General features: G+C 36.3%; 1 protein-coding gene across 1 annotated transcript in view; it reads left to right on the top strand.

Moving 5' to 3' along the window:
• RGS7BP (regulator of G-protein signaling 7 binding protein) overlaps positions 1-16,492 on the top strand; it is a 47,348-nt gene extending 30,856 nt beyond the window's left edge. The window contains exons 3-6 of the mRNA XM_009272494.2: positions 1,915-2,045; positions 11,428-11,575; positions 12,990-13,060; positions 15,565-16,492. Coding sequence (XP_009270769.1) covers positions 1,915-2,045; positions 11,428-11,575; positions 12,990-13,060; positions 15,565-15,656 — 442 coding nt within the window. The 3' untranslated portion in view covers positions 15,657-16,492. The remainder of the gene's footprint in view (positions 1-1,914; positions 2,046-11,427; positions 11,576-12,989; positions 13,061-15,564) is intronic.
• Positions 16,493-18,951: the final 2,459 nt, after the last annotated feature.

Genomic DNA, 18,951 nt, shown 5'->3' with positions numbered 1-18,951 from the left:
CCGATCTAATGGCTTTAAGCTAAAGGGGGGTAGGTATAGACTAGATATAAGGAAGAATTTCCATCCCTGGAAACATTCAAGGTCAGGCTGGACGGGGCTCTGAGCAACCTGATCTAGTTGAAGATGTCCCTGCCCACGGCAGGGGGGTTGGACTAGATGACCTTTAGAGGTCCCTTCCATCTATGATTCTATGATATGACTAAGTATATTCTCCCTTGGTGTCTCTGAAATCAGTGGCAGAAGGTGCACACTTTCTAGGCAATGTATGGTCTTCTTTGTTAGAAATAATGGTGAATCTCAAATTCAAGAATTAACAGGTTTTAGTATGCAGTGTTCATTTGAACTGAACTTCAGTAAGCTTATATCAGCACAAAGTGATAGTATTTTCCGTAAAATAGAGTTTTTAGGCTTTGTTCTTGACCAAAGAGCTGGACTTAACATTTTGACTGGACCCTGGATCTAGGTATAAATAATGACCTCTTACCTTAGGTCAGAAAGAACCTATTTTACTAGTTCAAATAGACATTGTCTGCTGTAAGTCTCAAAGCCTTTGGCCGAGATTGGTATTAAGAAATTATTTGACTATAGCAGCCAAATCTAGTGTTGCTGAAAGTAATTTATCAGGTAAGTTGCTTTGGTTCTCATAAGGAAATCCACAAGTCTAATTTTATTTCATACACAAGAGGGTCTTTTGAAGCATCAGTTTAACCACAGGAAATTCAATCACTGTAAAGAATGCTAGCAGTCTTTTTATTATGAAAGCTTCATTTGTATTATTCATAGTCTAGAAATCTGAAAGCATGCTGAAAATTTTTTTTCATTTCTTAGGAGTAGTATTCAGAAATGCCATTAGGTTCAGGTTCTTTAGAAAAGCAGATTCCTCTAGTTGTTATAAAATCCAGTTTGGGGAGTTATCTTATCTTTTAACATCATTATGTAGCAAACCAATAGCAAGAATGTCTGAACATGAAATGGCTGAAATCCTAACTCTTCAATCTTACAACTTACTGCCCTATTGAAAGTACCTTTGGAAGGAGCATTGAAAACCTAATTCTTACGTATGACTGGGTAAATCACTTTGTTAGCACTCACAGAAAGAGTTAAGTTTATTAAAAAGTATGTTTACACCCATGCAGCATTCTTAGCCTACAAAAGTGAGGTTTAATGTCTGATTTTACAGCCAGGCATGAGAATTGGTTCCTGGATCTGGGTAAATTATTTTCTTAGTGTCCTAAGCAATTAATTGGAGGTGTAGGATTACTCTTTATTTCAATTTTTGTTTTCAAGATTGTTATTACTATTCTGAAAAAATTCTTGAACATCCCATTCTCCTCACAGTGCAGTATCACATGACTACTAATTTAAACACGGGGGGGGGAAAGAAATTCAGGCAGAAACTATAAAACCAGAAGACTACAACTGACTTGTTTCTGACAAGAGTGTCTTCAAAGTAGGGTTAATTATGCCAGATCCAGGATTTGTAACGTGAACAGTGACTGTGAAAGTGGCCCTGCAATCTCCTGCATCTGCACCAGAACAACGGTAACTGAAACTGGATGGCAAAAGAACCCTTCAATCTACCAGAAAATACTTATCCAAAGCTTTTAAAGAGGAGAAAAGATCTCGGTCACTTATTTACCCCTTTTCCAAAAATATGCAGAGAAGAAAATAAGGACATACAAACTTATCAAAGACAACCCACGTTTAGCTGTTTTAAGCCTAGAGCTTTATAGAGCTAAAGAATTGTTTATAAATATAGTTTGGTAGAAACAGGTTTTTTATCCTGTATGCATAGTTTAATAGTTTATGAAGCAGATTATGATGTGGTTGCTTTCAACAGTAGGGAAGTGGATTTGATGACCCTCATGTCCTTCCAGTGCCATTCCTAACTAAAATTTTTCTCTTTTACTGCAGCCCAGAAGATGGTGAAATTCATCCTGAAATCTGTAGACTATACATCCAGTTGCAGTGTTGCTTAGAAATGTACACAACAGAAATGCTTAAGTCCATATGTCTGCTAGGATCACTGCAGTTTCATCGGAAAGGTATTGAATTGCACAAATATACAGATGCTGATTTAAAAAAAAAGAACAGTCATTTGGGGCATGCATGAAATTTGTCTTTCATGCATTCATGAAAGACAAAGCACCAAACTGTAAAATGAACTATACCACTGAAGCTTTTCAGCTACTGAAAAAAAAGCTGTATTTCTATTTCATTATCATCATTTTACGGAAGTGTGTCATATCAGGCATGTGTCACTAATGTCCTTTTACTTTAGAAGTCTGAATTTTTTTTTTAAAGAGTGGTCCAAAAAGTTTTAGCTGTCATTAGTCATCAGTGGGCAAACTATCTTAGTCATTTTATTAGAGGTATTTGTTGGGTATGATATTTGAGGGCAAGTATTTGGTGGAGCAGTATGGCATGGTTTTAGTACTAAACTGATCCCTTACTATCCCTGTTGTTATTTATCCAGCAACGCCAGCTTATAGCAAAAGATGGATAAATATGGTTAGAAAGCTGCCCACCTTTATAAAACTAGATACTAGATTCAGAACTGAAATCTACTTCACAGAGTATTTTACACACAAAGGAGATGTCCTTGCTTCAGTGAAAATGCATCTCTCTAATGATTTCATATTTGATTAGCCTGCTACTGAAAGGAAGATGTAGAAATGCAGATAATTCACTGAATTAGGTTACTTAGTGACCTCATTACTCAGTGATGGCACACACTGATTGGGACTGTATCTGTGCTAATTGTAACTACTCTTTCATCAGATAATATCTCAGCAGAATATACTAGGTAAAGACAAGACAAAGTTCTGTAATGAACTGTAATGAAGGTCCTGTATACCTTATGTATTTCCTGTTATGCTGAAAGATCCCATAATGTATTTGTCACATCTAGCTATAGGATACAGCTAAAGCCAGTGATATTTTTATTACAAAAATAAGAATTAGAGATTTATAACTGCTCAGCTGAGCTTCTCAGTGATTTTCTAAAGTCGAAATCTGTAAAATAGGAAGAGACAGAAATAACAGAGCCATTGTATAACAAGATGCCAGTAGCTGCTAAAATGAATCATCATTTTTTAAGCAGATTGTACTACATTTCCTAGCATTGCCTACAGTTGTCAAATCATCTTCTGTAATTGCAGAGAGAAGGTAGCTTGAGGTGACCTGAGTAACCCCGATATGTCTTGTCTCTCCCTTTTGCCTCTGGATGGAATCTACATTAATAACTTAAACTAAACATTAAGCTGTTAGATGTCTGAAGTTGGATAAGATGAATTACAGCATTATAGTATCAGCCAGCTTAGTTCCTATCTGGCAGTACTTTTAATATATATTGGTTCCTCGTCTCACCTTAGAGAAAGTCATGGTAGCTATTCTGCCATTGCTAAATAGAGTAATTTTTGTCCTGTATCCATACAGAGATAACCACAGTAACTTGGCTCCAAGTTTCTGTGACATTCTTTGAGAAAAATTCATAATAGGCAAAAATTATATAATCACAGGTATTAAAATAATTTGAATTTTGGAACTTAACCAATAGAATATTGCTCTTATATATCTATATAAATATATATCTATATTTAAATACCTTAAACACTTGGTATTTGGAACGCCTAGAAGTATTGTAAGGCATCATGCAACAAGGGAAATTCCAGTTACATGTTAAGTGTTTTTTCACAGTGAAGGTAGTCATATTCTAGAACAGGCACCCAAAGAGGCTACGAAATCTCCATCCTTGGAGATATTGATAACTCGAATAGCCCTGAACAATCTCATGCAAGTTGGCCCTGCTTTCGGTAGGGTGTTAGAGTAAATGACCTTGCAACCTATTTATTCTATGTTCTGCCAAAACATACTATTTTCCAAGGAGTAGAATGAACCCATACCTTTCTTTAATTTCTTTACTTATGGAGAATGGTACTGCAGTGTAGGCAAAGTGCATAAATTTAACTCTAGGAACGAAATAGCTGGTAATTTCACCATTATAAATATATTGTGCTGTTGCTAGTATATAGATTTTTTACTTTTTCACCTGTTTAGTTTTTCACCAGTTTTTCACCATATTGTGACCATATTAAAAAAAAAAAAATCGTTTTCCTTGTGTACAAAGAGTACAACCCTGAGAAACTTTGCTTAATTCATAAATGTGCAAGTGTGATGTTCTTGCTGTTCTTGAAGCTAATTTTTGAAAGTAATATTTTCCATTTGGATGTACTATTTTCCATTTTCTAGTCCTCTTACCTGTTGGATAAGTGGTTTGTTAGGTTTTTAAATCTCCCATGAGATTTCACCAATTTATGTTCTTACTTGGGAGCCAGCAGAGATTCAAGTAGGATGACATGCAGACTGTTCTCAGCAACCTGCAGCTAATAAATAATAATGTGGGTACTGTATCTTGACCGGACATTATCAAACAAACTATAGAACTGATAAAGCTAAGATACTGCTGATGCTCTTTTCCCAAGAGAAACTCAGCCAATGCTCCCTACTGGGAAACAGATGCTCTTCAATGAAACACCACACTACAATTTGAAGGGCTGAGCTCTGGGTATTTTCACTGTCTTTCCCAGCACTGATCTTCTCTCTCTCCTTATCTTTCTGTTCTGCTGAACAAACATTCCTATATATACTGTATATTATATATCAAGCTTCCTGTACAGAAATTTCTTGCATATTTACAGTGCTTTAGATTAACTTACTATTGTCATACAACCTCTGCTAGAAAAGTGAGATAGTTTGTTATTTCTTTGAGATGTAACAGTCACAGTGGGGCCAAAAGCCATAAATTACCAGCTGTGTTATGCAGTAAGTAAACTGAGGTAAGTGCTCTCTAGTAAATTTTTTTCTAAGATACGTACACCACAAAAGCCCAGTGTTGAAAATACATTATGATTGCAAAGTTCAACATTTAGAAAGTTTGCAAAGGACACAATGCAACGTGCCCAAGTAGCCTTAATTCGAACTTTTTGTAGCTACTAAGTTTTTGGTTACCTGATCATATATTTTATTACTCCTCCTTTCCACAGTCCCAAGAGTCCTTGGTAAATAAATACACACATAACTATTTACTTGGGCATACATCTTTCTTTTATCCTAATTGTTCAGTGTCATACATTGTATTTATTGCACATAATCTGTTCTACAGGCAGTATCTTTATATTCCTCACACCTTTCTCAGTAACTCATACACTGATGGGAGTGTCTTCAGAACTGCCTTGAGTAGTGAGGTAGTAGCAATTTTTCCCATTTTAAAGAAGAAACAAAGAGAGGTCAGGCTAAACATTGCTAATTTAGAACCTGAGATTGCAGCGTACTTTATGCAGTGCTGTATGTGTTTATAGAGCAATTTTTCAGTAGCTTCATTGGTAGCTGAGTGCAAAGAGTCTCTGGGTTGAGCAACCAGACAATTAGAAATCCTTTGTCAACAACTATTTTGAGGAGCTGGGTTTAAGCAACTTGGATAGGATCACATGAAAACTTCGGGTAGGTATAGAGTCCAGTTTTTAGGGCAGCACTGTGAGAAACTCTCCTCTGTCTTCCTGCAGTCCCTAACATGATGGCTTTAAGGATCTTGCTGTCCCTTTTGTTATAGCAAATACCTATTGGGGGTGACTATCGCAAATACCTATTGGGGCAGATATGGCAGATGGCAGCTGATGTTTCAGCTCTTCCAGGAAATCTTCTGAAACTTCTTACTGCATTTGTTCGCCTAGTTTTCTTCTGCATCATTATCACACTCTGGCAGAACTTCTCTGGATAGAACCATCTTTCTCAGACTTTGTCAAGCAACAAGATGAGTTTGCTTACCTTATCATTTGAATTGTATAGCTTTGTGCCTTAGGGAGCAGTGTCAAACACAGGTCTTAAACCTAGTAATATTTTTTAAATTTTAATTAGAGTTTCATGGGAAGTAAGATATTCTGAAGTAGCTTAGCTCCCTCTCTGAAGTGTTTACAAAGTTGAGCTCTAATTCCTTTAAATGTTGTATGTCTACTTTATTGACACTGCATGTTCCCAACAATGACTATTCTTTTGATTAAATAAATAAATCCTGGCTTAGCTAGCAAGGTCTTAGAAGAAGTAGTTGACATAATTTCTGTCCATGGAAGCTGCTGGATGTGATTACCCTTTTTCCAAATTAATACTGAGGTTGTCAAGGTCCCACATTGAGAAAACCCGGAACTACCTCAGAGTTCTTAAGTACACTACAGTATACATTGCCATACATTAAGCCACAAATATTTCGGGGTCAAAGGTTTTCATTGATACCTTATAAAGAACTTAATTGCATTTTTAATATGTAAACATAACAGATAAAAGAGCTTTGCTGAATCATATATCCACAATAGTTATATATTCCTTTCATTGTAAGGAACTGTAAAATATTATTATTATTATCATTGGATCATTATAGCGTGTCACTGTGGAAGTGCTCATTACTGAAGTTTAATGTCTATCCATGTTTACATAGAAACCATTAATTTCTTAGGATCATCTTCAGATATAATTGATTTCTTTGGTTATATAATTACATATATTAGAAAATATTTTTAAAAATCCTAAATTGCAGATTGCAATCATTCTATTAGCTAGCTATGCAGCATTTGAGCAAGGCACTCATTTTAATAATTAAGGGAGTAAGCCCATGTAACAAATCGAAGGCAAGAGGGGACAGTTAAAATTAACTGGAGGTGTTTTCCAGAGTTCAAAACATACTTAGGTAAAAAGGAAGAATTGAGTCTTATGGGAAAATCACATGTGCATACTACGGACAGAAAATATTAGGCTTTTGTGATGAAAATTCAGACTGAACTCATTCCTGCATTATTGGTACATCAGAATGATACCAAATCACAGATGACTGTGCATCATGTACCATACAAGATGTTCAAAGCATAATTGTTGTTTTTCCAGTATGTGTTTTGTGATAGCAACATATATTTCCTTAAAATAGTACCTAAAAGCCTGTGATAGCTTATATTACAGATTACAAAAATAAACCCTCAATTCAGTGAAGGGATTTTTGTTTTATTTGGCTTTGTTTAAATTACATGCTATTGAGAATTTTGAAGGAGAAAGGAAGGATTGTTTAACGGATGTGCTACAATCTCAGCATTCTATTTAAAGACTGGTAGATTTGTGTAATTATTTAGACATACTACTTACACAAGAGGGATAAGATGTGGAGAAGAGAAGAGAAGAGAAGAGAAGAGAAGAGAAGAGAAGAGAAGAGAAGAGAAGAGAAGAGAAGAGAAGAGAAGAGAAGAGAAGAGAAGAGAAGAGAAGAGAAGAGAAGAGAAGAGAAGAGAAGAGAAGAGAAGAGAAGAGAAGAGAAGAGAAGAGAAGAGAAGAGAAGAGAAGAGAAGAGAAGAGAAGAGAAGAGAAGAGAAGAGAAGAGAAGAGAAGAGAAGAGAAGAGAAGAGAAGAGAAGAGAAGAGAAGAGAAGAGAAGAGAAGAGAAGAGAAGAGAAGAGAAGAGAAGAGAAGAGAAGAGAAGAGAAGAGAAGAGAAGAGAAGAGAAGAGAAGAGAAGAGAAGAGAAGAGAAGAGAAGAGAAGAGAAGAGAAGAGAAGAGAAGAGAAGAGAAGAGAAGAGAAGAGAAGAGAAGAGAAGAGAAGAGAAGAGAAGAGAAGAGAAGAGAAGAGAAGAGAAGGGAAGGGAAGAGGAGAGAAGAGAAGAGAAGAGAAGAGAAGAGAAGAGAAGAGAAGCACACAGGTGTGAAGAAAAAAGCACTTAAAAAATCCAGAGAATCACCCATTCTCATGTGGACGCTGTGAAAAGGCCAAAAGAAAGGCCAAAAGAGGCCAAGAAACAGGCACGGAAGGAGGAAAACACAACTTCTACCACAGACTTGTTGTACCTATTACATTTTCCTTAATAATAATACTTCCAGTGAGACAATCTCGTGAGTTCTGCAGGTCCCAAGTGAAAGTCAGGAATGAAGTTCGTCAGGCTGTTAGCCATATTTGCCACATTTCTTTTTCACTTCCTACATGATACTTTCCTATTCCCCTTTTTATATTCTCCTTTTCATTTACTTTAGCTGTGATCTATAGCTTGTGCATTTATCCTTAATTGTCAGGTTAGAAGTCTGATGCAAATGCTTCCTTCTTTTTGAGAGAGGGGTTCTCTCAGCTTTGTTAAATTCTGTTATTCCCCTCAAAGATCTTTCAAATTCATCTGCAGTGAAATCTAACTAGATCTGAGGGACCTGTAATAGATGGTTTTTTCATTATGTAAGTTTCTTGGGAAATAGGTGATGACTAAGAGTAGGTGCATAGGGTAGCATGACAGGAGCAAACACAGAGGTCACCACAGAACCAGTAAGGAGCACAACAGGTGAGACACATAAAGCGCAGTGATCACAGATGTTGTATGTAGCCTTACTGAACTGATCATTTTCTACCCTCCTATTTATCCTCACTCAAGTTTGATCTTCAGCATTATTTAGTTCAGTGAATTTAATTTCATACCAAAGGCATTTTCTGCTTCTTAAAGTAAAAATGCTGAACTAGAGGCTAGAAGACAAAGAATACATCATGCTTTATAATAAAATTTCACAGCAAAAAAAGCCTCTGTCTAGTCAACTGGCAAGAACAGCAAGTGTATGTGGACACGTCTGAAAACATTGTGTGCATGATCAAGCTCTAACTGAAATTAATGAAAGTCTTTCCACTGACTAAATTGAAAGCAAAATTTAGGGTTCATATCCCTATTTTAAGAATGTGTAATACAAAAGATATCCTTACCACCAGTAGAAGGATGAGAAGATTAAAGAGCTTTTGTTTCTCTACAGGCTGTGCCATGTAGTACAAATGTTAAGCCTGAGTCATGTACTTTATTCAAGCAAAGCCTTTATTATTACCTGACTCTAACTTTTTTCAAGTGATTGAGCAGATGCTCTGAAATTCAAGAAAGGCTTCATGAATTGTTCACAATACAACAGGATTACTGGTAAAGAGCTTTTTTCAGTTGAAAAGAAATCTGTGCCGTTCATTCTGCTAAATCTGCAAGAGCTTGCCTTTGTGCTAAAAAGAATGTTACAGTCTCAGTCCTTCTGTTCTCACGTTGCGAAAAAGAACCTTTTCTGTTATTTCATCTAGTATTGTTATTGTTTCCATTGAAACACCTTTCACATCCCTGAAGGATGCATCTATAGACAGGGTTGTTCTTGACAGCATGTCACCAAAGGTCAGGTCGGAGTTCCAACATAACACTTCAAAATAATGAGAAAATTAACTAATACCCAGCTCCAGCAGTAACACCCTGTGATATCAGTGGCAAATTAGATGGTTTCCCTGGGGCAACCCTCTTTTACAAAGAAGTGGTAAGTGAGATATTGGTAACAGTATGTTGTGTTATGGGCTTCTTGTAATGGGAAAAATAATGAATAATGAAGCTTACACAAATGAACAATTAAAATTGCACAATATGAACTACCTTAAAATAACAGCATAAGCTGCAGTTAAGAACCAGAAAAATTTGAAAGTTATACCTACAGGGTGATACAGAGTAAAACATATAATCTGGGAAGTAGGCTTAGGCTGCTGTTCCACAAGCAACTGCGTCAGCATAATAGCTTGTTACCACCGGAAAGATCTTGATCCCTTCCTCTCTATCTCCCCTCCCTTATCATGCCTTCACTTCTTCCTCCCTTCCACTGCTTCTGGCTATATGATCATCCTCCTCCTCTGGCACTTGCTCTGGAACATGTAGGGTTCTTTACTGACCTGACTTAAACCATTGCAACATCAGAAAATGTAACATTTTATTTTTCCTTTTATTGGGGTAATCTTCTACCATTTGATGGGTTAAAGTGGCTCACAGAGGGATCTGGCAAAGCACAAGTTAGCAGTGGATGCCAAAGTAAGCAGCAGAGAATGGATGCAGGACATCATTCTTTTATAGATTATAAACTTGTAATGTCAGGTCATGCAATCTCTTGGAATCATAGTTAGATGACTTAGTTGGGGGGGGAAGCAGGGAAAAGGGCTTCCTACTGACTTTAGAGAGTAATGAAAACATTAAGGAAGTATCTTTTGTAGTATAAGTAATGTCTAGTTTGACGTTCAGACAAGGAGTTAAGAATATTTTTTTTTCAGCAAAGGAATAATTTACCAGAATACAACAGTTTAGAGAACCTGCCCAAAAAGAGCTTCTTAAGATCCAGGAATTTCTAGTTTTAAAAAAACAAGGTTGCAAGCCTGATAGCAGGGGTACCTATTTGTGATGTGGAAAAGCAATATAGCATGGTCTGCAACCTTGGTTTCTAGTGTCCCAGAAAAATGGGCTAAATGACCACTACTCTGTTAGCTGTTCTTGTTCCTCCTGTTCTTTGTCAAACCTTATAGGAACTACTCAGGTTTGTCCTGATGTGAAAATTTTTCAAATTGCAAAAATTGTGAGATGAAAAAAACATTTCCTACTCAAATCCTCATACCACTGGTTTAAACATTGACTTTTTTTTCTCTATTTTTAGAAAGTTTTATTTGTTTCTTTCTGAGATTGTTTACTCCATTTCATGAGAGAACTCAGAGGGGGAAAAACTTCAACTTCTCAATAGCATGTCTGGAATGCACTCCAATTCGAATTTTCTCATTTAAATGTACTTGGTGCCAGGACTGTACTTGCCACTACAGAAAAGGAATACCATCACAGTCCACAGGAGGTTTGCAATGATACCAAAAAATCCCACCAGTACTTAACTCTCTTGCATGCTCCACTATCATGATCCACATCCTTTATCCCATTCTCTCACTGACAAAAGCCCTGGCAGATCTGTCATGACGCCCCCGTTAAATTCCAACACTGCATTTCATTTTCATGTAGTGAGAATGGATTAGGCAGGTGTAAGCATGGAAATTCAGAATATAATGCATATTGGGCTGTGAGTGGTGGCAGCTATGTGTTGCTTTTAAAATCAGCAAGTACAAAACTGCACATTTTTGTCTTTTGTTTTCCCTTAGTATTGCTGTAATACTAGGAGACAGGGATTGCAGTGTTCTTTAGTGTCAAAGTTTTTGAAGTTGCTTTCAGAATGTATGCTGTGGTTTCCTTACGTATTTTGTTCTGTTTTGTCCTCTGGCTCTTATTTTTTGTTACATGTGAGCCACTGGAGTTTAACTGAAACCCTTCATAATACTCACGATGTAAAATTCTAAGCTCCACACATGCCTGCATGGGACTTCTCTTAGTTTTGTTTGGTAAGAGTAACACACAGCAGCACTCTGATTAGCAGATTGGTGTGGTCTGCTCTCTTCTGACCAGTTCTTACTCAGAGCTTGCATTCACCACTCTCTCTCTTCATTTATACTGTGCAAGATCAAGGTCAAAACTTCAATGATATAATCTGAGTATGCATTTTAATTAATAAATAATGGGGATATATGTTTTGTTTAAATATTTTAAAGGAAAAGAACCTTGTGCCCCACCCAAGATCCTAGACACTAAAGTGGAGGAGAGTTCCGAAGTACCTATTTTAGAAGACACGTCATCATCACCAACAGATATTCAACAGCATTTATGGCAGGTTTCCACAGATATTGAAAACACTGAAAGGTATGTGTAGCGCTTCATTCCTAAACAAAACAAATTTCTGTCTAGGGTTTATTTAGTCTTTTCCAATTAGGCAGCCAGTGTTGCTACTATTAAAGGTATTAGTAAATTAAATAACCTGTTAACATTTCTGTTACATTTAACATATCTGAGAGCAACTCCTAAAAGAAGGGCAGAGAGAAGTGATATTCGTAATTAGGCTAATTACCAGAGGGTAATGGTCAAAAACAAAGGGTGGGAAATGATGTTGCTAGTGGGCCAGGTTCTCTAAAAGAGGCAGCTTCTTTCTCATCTTGAATGGTTTCTGATTTTGTACCTGAAATCTGCTGGCCTACGGTTCTGCATTCATAAACTGAAAGCACAGAATCTAGTTCATGTCAGTTGTTTGTGCCCATAGTTAGGAATGTGGAAGCCTTAGGAGGGGCAGGGAACATCATCCACAGGTTTGTCAAAGTGGACTTCTCTTACCGCCTTAATTATGAAGTTGAAAGACAAAAATGAGACCCTTTAGTAGGGAGTAATCCTTATGGCCAACATTTCTTTGCAAAAAATACCTATTTTGATGGCTTTGTATATTAAGCTGCTGCTGAGATTTTAATGGTTACCATGTTAATTTATATAAAATGAAGTTCTGTTCTACTGAGAGAGTAACTTGGAGAATAAAACTGAGTAATTTATTAGTCATGCTGCTTCATTTCTAAGAACTATTTTATACGTAGATGAATGAGGCCAGTCCACATTGTTTTTAAATCCTGAAAGCCTTAAGTCATTACAAGCCTGCACACAAAATTGCTGGTCTGCCATCTATCTGTAAAACAGGAACTTTTTTGCAACTTCTGACCTCTCTCAAAACATATCCAAATGTAACTTGCTTTGTGAGATGATATTTTGTTATCATATTTTCCATCTTCTGCCTTTTAGAAAATTTCATGCCAGAGTCATTCTAAGAGGGGGGAGAGCGACAGCCCTGTTTCTAAAATTTTCACTTAATGTGCAGGGAGCTTAAGTGTCATGGATCAGCTACATGTATTATAATTTCCTTCTGAACAATGAAACGCATTCATGGCACAAGCTACAAAATGCTGATAAGGGGTATTAAGTTGACATTAGTACTAGCTTGTGTTAATTTTAGGGCATATTGTGTATTTTGTCACTAGGATCACATTGTGCCCACCAACTCATTTAATATGGAATACTCAAGTGCCTCTGCCTTTTAGAAAATTTCATGCCAGAGTCATTCTAAGAGGGGGGAGAGCGACAGCCCTGTTTCTAAAATTTTCTAAAATTTTTTAAAATCTAATAGATTTTTGTGTTTATTGCTCCATTATTTCAGCATATAAAGCTATACTGTGAGCCATTCCCCATTCAGTCTTCAGCTGCTGTTCTAGTGTATCTCTTTCAACTTTTGTTTCCACAGAGATATGAGAGAAATGAAAAACCTTTTAAGTAAACTCAGGGAGACTATGCCTTTACCACTGAAAAATCAAGGTAGGTTTTGTATTTTCTTCATGTAAGGACAATTAAGATAATTAAAGGTTTTGCCTTCCGTTAGATCTGAAAAATCTAGGGTTTTTTTACAGAAGTTACAGAAAGAAAAATCTAGGTGAAGTCTCTTCCCTACTGATTCAGTGGAGCCAGAATTTAGTACATGAACTTTGGCCTCTCGAGTTTCACATGAGGTATTCTAGAATTTTATAGATATGGTATCTATAGATAAAATAATAGACTTTTCCTGGTGACATGAAGGCAGCAGCACAACTAATTCCCTGTGTTAGGAGGTTTTCTTTTTCAAAGGTAATGAAGTTGTAACTCACACAGGCTATGATAGGGATCCTACTGTGTGATGGGGTTTGCTTTACCCCTACAAGGCTTGTAGCTTCTGTGACATGACACTGACCCTATGCAGAAAAGATACTTGCCTTGAGTCTGCTAACAGCCTGCTTTTCCCAGTAGCCAGCTATAAGGCACCCTATACAAATGCACAGGGCGGCAGGATCTCCATCCTATGTATGTATTTAGCAATGGGCCTTCATTTTGTGGCCCAGCAGTATTAAATATTCCACATCTACAGGGACTCTTTCCGCATGTGAACATTAAAAAAATAATTTTCCTTTTTTATTTCTTCTTGATAATGTGGATTTCTTTATTGCTGTGTAGTCTTTGCACAGTGGCAGCTGAGGAAGTATACCTAATGTGTCCTAGATCTTGTCCCAAGTAACTAAGCAGTCTAGCATTCATCATAATATGGTAAGAGATGAATGTAGAATGGATGAATTCATTGTACAAGTAAGAGTTTATGGCAGGATGGCTTGATAGAAGACTATGTGAAAGGGGAAATGTGCCATGATACATGGTACAGATGTGCCATTGTAGAGACTGGAAAAATACCATTTTAGAAGATAGCCTAGAAGAAAGGAGCATGGTGGAAATAAGGAAGAAAAATACAAATTTGGGGGATATAAAGCATATAGAAACTTTAATTCAGAACAGAAATAAAGGCATACAGAAGTCTTCTCTGCTGTCTGATGTCTACACTGCCCTTCAACACTGGCCAAAAAATCACTAATCACCTGTGCAGCAGGATGTGAAATGTGTCAGCTAGAGTTTAAAAGCTCTGAGACATGCCCCAGGATCAGCTAATCATAAATGGTGTTCCTGCAACTCCCACAGATTCCAACTGTGATCATCATTTACAGATGACCTCTGAGAACAGATGCCTCAGGAATGGACAGTCATATTCATTATTCATACAGCCCTTAAAATGTTTGAAATATTCCAAGACCTTTAATTAATTAAAGCTAGATAACAGTATAAGTAAATAGAACAAACAAACAACATTATAGGTAATTAATATGGTCTGGACTGTAATTTTGACATGTATATGAATTACAAGCACTGTGTAAGAGAAGGATTATGAGATGAATGAATGCCATTGAGTGAGTTCATCTTTACAAGTTCCGATCCTGCTTTCAGTAAATGAGTGTTTAGCTGTAGATTTCGGTGACAGCCAGAACAGAGTGAAGCAAGCCCACAAAAGTTTTACATAATGTGCCTGTGTTTTTTGTATGGAATTCTCTTAAGCGACAGCAGGAAAGTTACTATGCTAAGAAATTTAGTTGATGTGGTTCATAAGCTTGAGTCACAATATTAAAAGATCTCTTACCTATGTTCTTATAGTTAAGTATTTGCATTACAGTAGTGTCTAGAGCCTACAATCAAATCCAGGTCCCTGACATAACCAGAATAGGAACATAATGAGGCATAGCTCTTAGCCTGAAACCATGCCTGAAGATGGCTCAAATTCAAAGTGAATTCTAAAGATTTTGTGAGACAGCTCGCTGACAGTGCATGAGTTAACATAAGTACAGGCACTAATATAGACATTTTGTATGAATTTAAAGGAGTTAATATAAAAGGTAGAAAGCTAACCAGAAACAGGGTAAGCATATTGTGCTAACTTTCCCAGAGAAGTGCTTTTTCTCTTGATGTGCCAAGATGTTCCAGGTTCACTGGAATTTAAATTCCAGTTTTAAATGGAAATTCTCCCTGATGTGCACAAATGGCCACCCAATAAAGTTTTTTTTTAATGTTTAAATTAAGCCAGAATTTAACCTTAGGATCGACATTTCCAAACTTGCATGTCTGCAAGATCTCAAGCCTTAGGTTTTATTTGGGACCCTAACATTATTCATTCATGCAGGAATATTGTGGCTTAGATCTCCCGGTACTGGAGGTGTAATTTCCATTAGGTTTCATCGTTGAACTGGTATTCTTCTTGCCAAAATTTCTATCACATTATCATGGAGCTCCTGATAATTAGCATTGTAAGACTCGTACATACAAAATTCAGGTTATTATTCGCTCTATGCTTAGAACAATGGAATCTATTATTTGATCATGTAGGACCTGTTAGGACACATAAATGATACAAACACTTTTGTGTGTGTGCATGTGTACATATTCACATTAAAATGTGGGTTTTTTCATCACAGATGATAGCAGCCTCCTAAACTTGACTCCATATCCATTGGTAAGAAGACGGAAGCGAAGATTCTTTGGACTATGTTGTCTTGTCTCAAGTTAGAAGATTAAGTACAGAAGCACCAAGAAAATAATGTTTGATTAAACCACTGTTACTTGACCACTGAAAAGATGAACATTGCTACTCTTGATTATAAAGTACATTTTCTACACTGGCCTATTCCTTTTTCTCTTCTGCTCCATCCCCCTTTTCAAAATAAGGGTTTTAATAGTTTAAAGTTATGGTGGTCAAAAACGAGCTGTGGAATAGATCTAGAATAACTAAGAATGTTTTTAAAACTTTTTAAAGTATGTTTTGCATGCTTACTTTCAACCACTCAGAGAAAAGACACATGAATTATGGTTAATAGATAATTTTAAAGTTTTTTTATTGTTTGAACTGCAGCTAAAAGTTTGTGCATAGTACAGTACTCCTATTAGTATCATATTAAAATACTTGATCATATTCTAACAGTCTTTAAGCATAGAAAACTATTTAACAGCAAAAGTATTAAAGTTCTAAAACATTTAAACAATATTGTAACAGAATTTGCACAAAATCTCCAGTTGTTTTTTGTGCTCTCATTCATATTTAGTCTTCCACTATATCTCAATTTAAAAGCTTCATAGAAAAATACCTTAATTTATAATATACAAACCATATATGAAAATACTTAGAACTTGTAAATACAGAGAAATCATAATATCTACATACTGTACAATGCATAGAAGCAACAGATTTCCTTTTAGGCCAATAGTATCTCTACAAGCTTTTGGAAAAAATAGTTTATTAAAAGAAGGTGTGTTAAAATAAACAATGTAAAACACAACACCAACCCATTTTGTTTCCAATAGAATTCAAAGCATGGTGTCTGCATATCACTAAGTATTAACTCTTATAGGGCATGCCAGAATTATCTCAGACTAAGATATTAAACGTTTTACATTGTTAATAAAGTTTTTTATTTAAATTAAATGTTGTCTTGTTTCTAGTTATATTGCCAGAATATGTCTTTTTTTTCTAGTTTTGTTGTCAGAGTACTACACAAAGTTTTGATAGTTTTTTCATTTCAAGAAGTATGTTTACAAAGACAGATAAAGACTTCTTATGAATATATAAATGCTAAAATGACAGCTAGTAGCAGCAATAGATATGAATAGGTCAGACTCATTGTACTGATATTTCAGGATGATAGGCAAGACACCAGAACTAAACTTGTGCTAGACTGCAAGGCTATGAAACCCGTAACAATCCTTAACTACCGTATAGAGCAGGTCACCATGCCCTTGTAGTCAGTAATACATGAGGAAGGTGACTATGAGCCCTTCTGCCATTCCACCATGACCCAGCATGTCAACAGGAACCAAATTCCTTCTTGCTGTGTAAGGGTTTAATGGTGGGTAAGGAGGTATTGTTTCCTTGTCACAGGAAACACTCATACAGTTAAATTCTCCACGGGTTTTTGGTAGGATATTAGTACACTCCCCAAAGCAGTTTGTTAAGGATAGCTATCACTGAACTATCTCTGGCACTTACAAAGTTTGAGCTGACTGATTTCTCTACCAAGTTTTTCTCCTGGAATGCTGTTTGCTGAAAAAGGAAGGGAACACCCACATTGTCAGAAATATTAGTGTACTGTCTATAGCAAGGACCAAAAATTCAGATCTAATTCCCAAGAAGGAAAGGCGGGAATTTTTCTTCCTGAAGAGCCATACCACTCCTGTTTCAGGCGTTCATGTAACTGGGCTTCCAGCATTTCTCTGGAAAGATATTTCTCTTTTCACTCAGATAAAGCAGAGTGTTTTGGTTTCTTCCAGGTTGGACCGAACTGTCCACTTTTCACCTTTCTGTCTCCCAGGCAGAAAATGTATTTTTGAGTAATCAGGCCTCCAAATAAATAATTTAAATGCAATGAGGACGAATAAATCTAAAACGCCATCATAGAAAATGTCTGTTTCCATAAGCAAAATGAATTCCATCTGGGGAATGCGTGACTAAATTCTTTAAATAGCACAGAAAAAGGTAACTGCAATGTGTTTTAAGATTTCAGGTCACAAACTATTCTTCAGTGTACATGGCATTTAATGAGGGGAGATTCCTACACACTCACAAAGCTGCGTGCTTGTGAGCACGAATGCATTTTTAAGAAGAATGGAATCGAAGTCCACAGCAGGATGTTTTTTCAAAGTTAATTCTTTGACATTTTCCCCACATCCCTCATGAACAATGTCCTCGTTAATTAGATCCTATTTTTCCCATAATGAGTAGTCAAAGAATGTCCAAAAGATGGCAGCACTGACATGTTTTCATTAAAAGTCTGCAAACCAATAGACTTGCTCTATGACTCCAGCCCCAGAGATACAACGGGTTTTGCAACTGTTAAAACTTTGGAAAAACAACTCCTGGTGTCTCATGGCTATTAAAAAATAGTCTGGGGGATGATCTGTTTATACAATTAACCAATTAATTTTGGTTCAGCCTAAGTTAAAAAGACAGACTGATTCTATTAACTGTAGACATAGATGATCTGTAATTACAATTAACCAATTAATTTTGGTTCAGCCTAAGTTAAAAAGACAGACTGATTCTATTAATACTGTAGACATTAATGCTAAAAAGCAGTGTATGAACACAAGACTGAACACGCAGCAATGTTATGAGAGAGAAAGGGAGAAACAAAATTTCACAGAAGCAAATTGTGTTAATTCTTTTAAAATCTTGTTATATTAGTACATGCACAGAAACTGATGTATCAGGTCAGTGTGATGTCTTTTTTAACAACTACTTTCAAGGGAAGATTAAGCACTAAGCATGTCTAGTGCAGTACCTGCCCACATATCATCACACATAAGTTAACGTGCCAAGTTACATGACAGCTCATATCTCTGTATTTTTATCGCATCTATTGCAATGGAATATACATTAGTGAGACAAATGTATACAAGTTAATTAATTATGCAAAGCTCTTGACATCAGTTATACCTCATCACAATGAGCTGCACAACTTTAGCACATTCTGTGACAGAAACAGATTTACATATGTTGTCTTTAAAGTCCCTTTTTTTTGCGCTGTTTTAAAGTGTACAGTAATATGCAAATCCTTGTACCTTTTGTTATGGAAACTTCAGTTGTGCCTCTTCTTCCTGAACTAAAGACAACTAAAATTTCACTCTTTGCTTATTTTGAAGCCTTTCCATACTTCCAACCAATTTTGCAGCTTCTCTCAAACCCCTTGTATTTAGTATACCTTTTCCTAATCCTAATGGACACATGCTTTAATTCCCAAGTTTTATGGCCACTTAAGGAATATTGGTGATCAAGGGTGAATGGAATGTCCTCCAGTTATCTTTTAATAGAT

The sequence above is a fragment of the Aptenodytes forsteri genome, unplaced genomic scaffold (assembly GCF_000699145.1).
Source record: "Aptenodytes forsteri isolate BGI_AS27 unplaced genomic scaffold, ASM69914v1 Scaffold92, whole genome shotgun sequence".
NCBI lineage: Eukaryota > Metazoa > Chordata > Aves > Sphenisciformes > Spheniscidae > Aptenodytes > Aptenodytes forsteri.
Note: the sequence above shows the minus strand (reverse complement) of the source record. Positions and strands in the feature narration are given on the sequence as shown.